We start from the raw sequence: 3,654 nt of genomic DNA on the forward strand, positions 1-3,654 counted from the left end.
ATCGGGAACAACAATTTGATTATTAACATACAGAATATCATCATTACTAACCTTGTATTCAGACTGATGTCTTGATCTGATCATTTCAATCGACTTCTGTACACTCAAATCAGATTTCTGTGCTTCTTTGATTCGAATCAACAACTCAGGCTCAACACTGATAGCACAAATTCTCATCGGTCTTCTATCTGTCTCAAATATATATCCAGAAATACAGCAATCTTCAATCAAATTAGATACACCTATAGTAGATAAGAATAAGGCACATACCTTCCTACTTAGGGCATCAGCTGCTGCATTTGACTTTCCTGGATAATATTTGATTTCATAGTCGAAATCTTTCATTAAATCGAGCCATCTTCGTTGTCTCATGTTCAGTTCAGATTGTGAAAACAGATACTTCAGACTTTTATGATCAGAAAAGATTTCGAATTTCTCACCATACAAATAATGTCGCCAGATCTTCAATGCAAAAACAATAGCTGCCAATTCAAGATCATGAATTGGATATCTGACTTCATGTGGTTTCAGTTGTCGTGAGGCATAAGCAACCACATGTCCTTTCTGCATCAAAATACATCCCAAACCTTGGTGAGAAGCATCACAATATGCAACAAAATCACCAGTACCTGAAGGGATTGTCAAAACTGGTGCTGTAGTCAACCTCTTCTTCAGCTCAAGAAAATTGGTTTCACATGCTTCAGACCACACAAACGGTGCATTATTTTGTGTAAGCTGTGTAATAGGCTTTGCAATAGACGAGAAGTCTCGGATAAATCGACGATAATATCCTGCCAAACCCATAAAACTTCAAATTTCCGGCACAGATATCGGTCTCTGCCAACTAATAACAGCTTTAACTTTGCTTGGATCAACTGAAATACCATCTCCTGATATAATACGACCCAAAAATACCACCTGTTTCAACCAAAACTCACATTTGAATAGCTTAGCATACAGTCTTTATTCCCTCAACGTCTTCAAAACTGTTCTCAAGTGATTAGCATGATCACATAAATTCTTCGAGTAAATCAAAATATTATCGATAAATATGATCACGAAATCATATAGATACTTTTGAAATACTCTATTCATCAATCCCATAAATACTGCTGGTGCATTCGTTAAACCAAAAGGCATGACTATAAATTCTTAATGACCATACCTGGTTCTAAATGCAGTCTTAGGGATATCTTCATCTCTTACCCTCAGTTGATGATAGCCAGATCGTAAATCAATCTTTGAATATACTGACGAACCATGCAATTGATCAAATAAATCATCAATACGAGGTAAAGGATAGCGATTCTTTACCGTTGCTTTATTCAATTGCTGGTAGTCAATACATAGTCTCATCGATCTGTCTTTCTTTCTAACAAACAAAACCGGAGCTCCCCAGGGCGAAACACTCGGTCTGATATATCCCTTGTCCAACAATTCTTCAAGTTGGTCCTTCAACTCTTTCAACTCTATCGGTGCCATACGATAAGGTGCTTTCGATATCGGCTGTTTACCTGGCATCAACTCAATACTGAAGTATACTTCTCGATATGGAGGCAATCTCGGAATCTCGTTAGGGAAAACATCAGCGAATTCACTAACCACTAGCAAGTTAGCCAATTTCGGGCTAGTTTTCAGTACATTAACTGCATAGATAAGAAATCCTTCTTCCCCTTTATGTAATAAGTCATTCATAGAAAGAACAGATATCAAAGGAATTCTGGCTCGTGAACCCTTACCATAAAATTTCCATTCATCAGCCATATCAGGTCTGAATCTTACAATCTTCTGGAAATAGTCAACTGTAGCTCTGTACTTGGTTAGCATATCGATACCGATAATACAATCAAAATCAGACAAACCGAGTACAACACAATCAACCTCAATCTCATGACCCTCAGACTGTAATATACAATTTCGTACAGACTTAACTGATATGATACTTCTTCCCAACGGAGATGAAATAGATACTACAGTAGCTAAAGGTTCAACAGGCAACTCGTGTAATGCAACAAAGTGCTCAGAAATAAATGTGTGTGATGCACCAGTATCAAATAAGACATAGGCAGGATTACCATAAAGGAAACAGTTACCTGCAATCACATCATCTGGTCCAGCTTGTGCTTGCTCTTCAGTCAGTACAAACACTCGAGATTTTTGCCTCTATTGCTGGCTCCCAGCTTGATTTACTCCAGTAAGGCTCTGTGCTGATGGCTGAGGTTGGAATGAATGCACTGAGGATGCTTGCCTCTCTGGTTGTGTCACAGTTCGAGATCCACTTGCACCCTGTGCACCTCCAGAACCTCGCTGTGGGCATACTCTTGCAAAATGACCCGGTTGTTGGCAAATGTGACAACTGCCAAACACTCCTTTGCATTGCTCATTGGTATGACGTCCCCCACACTTGAAACAGTAAACATCAGAAGTATCGGATTTCTGTCCACCTCTGAACTGTCTAGATCCACTTGAACTCAAATAGCTACCACCTGGACGCTTAAACTTTTTGCTTTTGCCTTAAAAGAAATTTTTCTTACCACTACTACTACCTCCAGCATCAAATCGAGGTAGTGGTGGAATCTGTGGGTGTTCTTGCGGTTGCCTCATCGGCTGTGGTACAAACTGTGCTTCTCGTTGCCTCAATATTCCTGCTTCAGCCCCCTTTGCACGATTCAGAGCATCGACAAAGGTATTCGGTCTTCCTGAATTAACAAGAGTGAACACATTGGAATTCAAACCATTGATGAATTGATCGGCTTGAGCTTCATCACTAACAGCAATATGTGGAGCAAACTTCAACAAGCTAGTGAACTTTGCAACATATTCTTCGATATTTAACTGTCCCTGGTGCAAACTTGCAAACTTTGCTCCTTTGTCCTTTCGATAAGAAACATGAAAGAACCGTTGATAGAAAGCAGTTCAAAATACTAACCAGGTAATAACAGTACCTTGTTGTTCAAACGCTCGCTTCGATGCTATCCACCAACTCTTTGCAAGGCCATGTAGTTGATGAATCACCAGTCTCACACGATGATCATCTGTATAGTCGAGGGATTCAAATAACTGCTCGATATCCTTAAGTCAATTCTCACAATCAACAGAATTTTCAGTTCCTTGTAACGTTGGTGGTTTGAATAACTGGAATATTTTCAAGAGTTTCTCCATCGGATTAGCATCACCAAACACATCAGCAGAAGTACTACTCTGTCCATGTTCAGGTGCTGTCACTGGTATCTGTGCAGCATTAGTCTGCTCTGGCTGATTCATTGACAAAGTCTGTCTAGTAGTCGGTGCTGGTCAGGGAGGCATATCTGATAATCAAACAGATTAGTGTACAATTCATCATCACATCATAACACAATTCTATTTCAGTCTCTTCTCTGATAAGCACACAAGGCCTTCTCAAAAGATCGAGTTCTGATTCAATTGCAGTCTAACATGCTTCAACTGATATCAGATAACAGAAAACATGCAAGTCTTAAAGCTGTAAATCAATTCAGATAATAAACATGCTTCAAGAATATAGACATAATTAAATCAAAATAGGAGACTCGATCTACCCCGCTCATCTATTCTCAGTCCGAGAAACTTAATGCTCTGATACCACCTGTTGTGGGGACCTCGGGTTGCTAATCTCATCTTAAGGCAATTAACGAT

At 39.4% G+C, this 3,654-nt stretch overlaps 1 protein-coding gene across 1 annotated transcript; it reads right to left on the reverse strand.

Moving 5' to 3' along the window:
• Nucleotides 1–810: 810 nt before the first annotated feature.
• Nucleotides 811–3,264, reverse strand: LOC140874070 (uncharacterized). Its single transcript, XM_073277346.1, has 4 exons — nt 3,090–3,264; nt 1,863–2,093; nt 1,515–1,673; nt 811–890 (listed from the first exon to the last, which is right to left on the reverse strand). The coding sequence occupies exons 1-4, from the start codon at nt 3,262–3,264 to the stop codon at nt 811–813; spliced, it is 645 nt and encodes a 214-aa protein (XP_073133447.1).
• Between the last annotated feature and the right edge of the window lie 390 nt (nt 3,265–3,654).

The sequence above is a fragment of the Henckelia pumila genome, chromosome 1 (genome assembly GCF_033568475.1).
Source record: "Henckelia pumila isolate YLH828 chromosome 1, ASM3356847v2, whole genome shotgun sequence".
NCBI lineage: Eukaryota > Viridiplantae > Streptophyta > Magnoliopsida > Lamiales > Gesneriaceae > Henckelia > Henckelia pumila.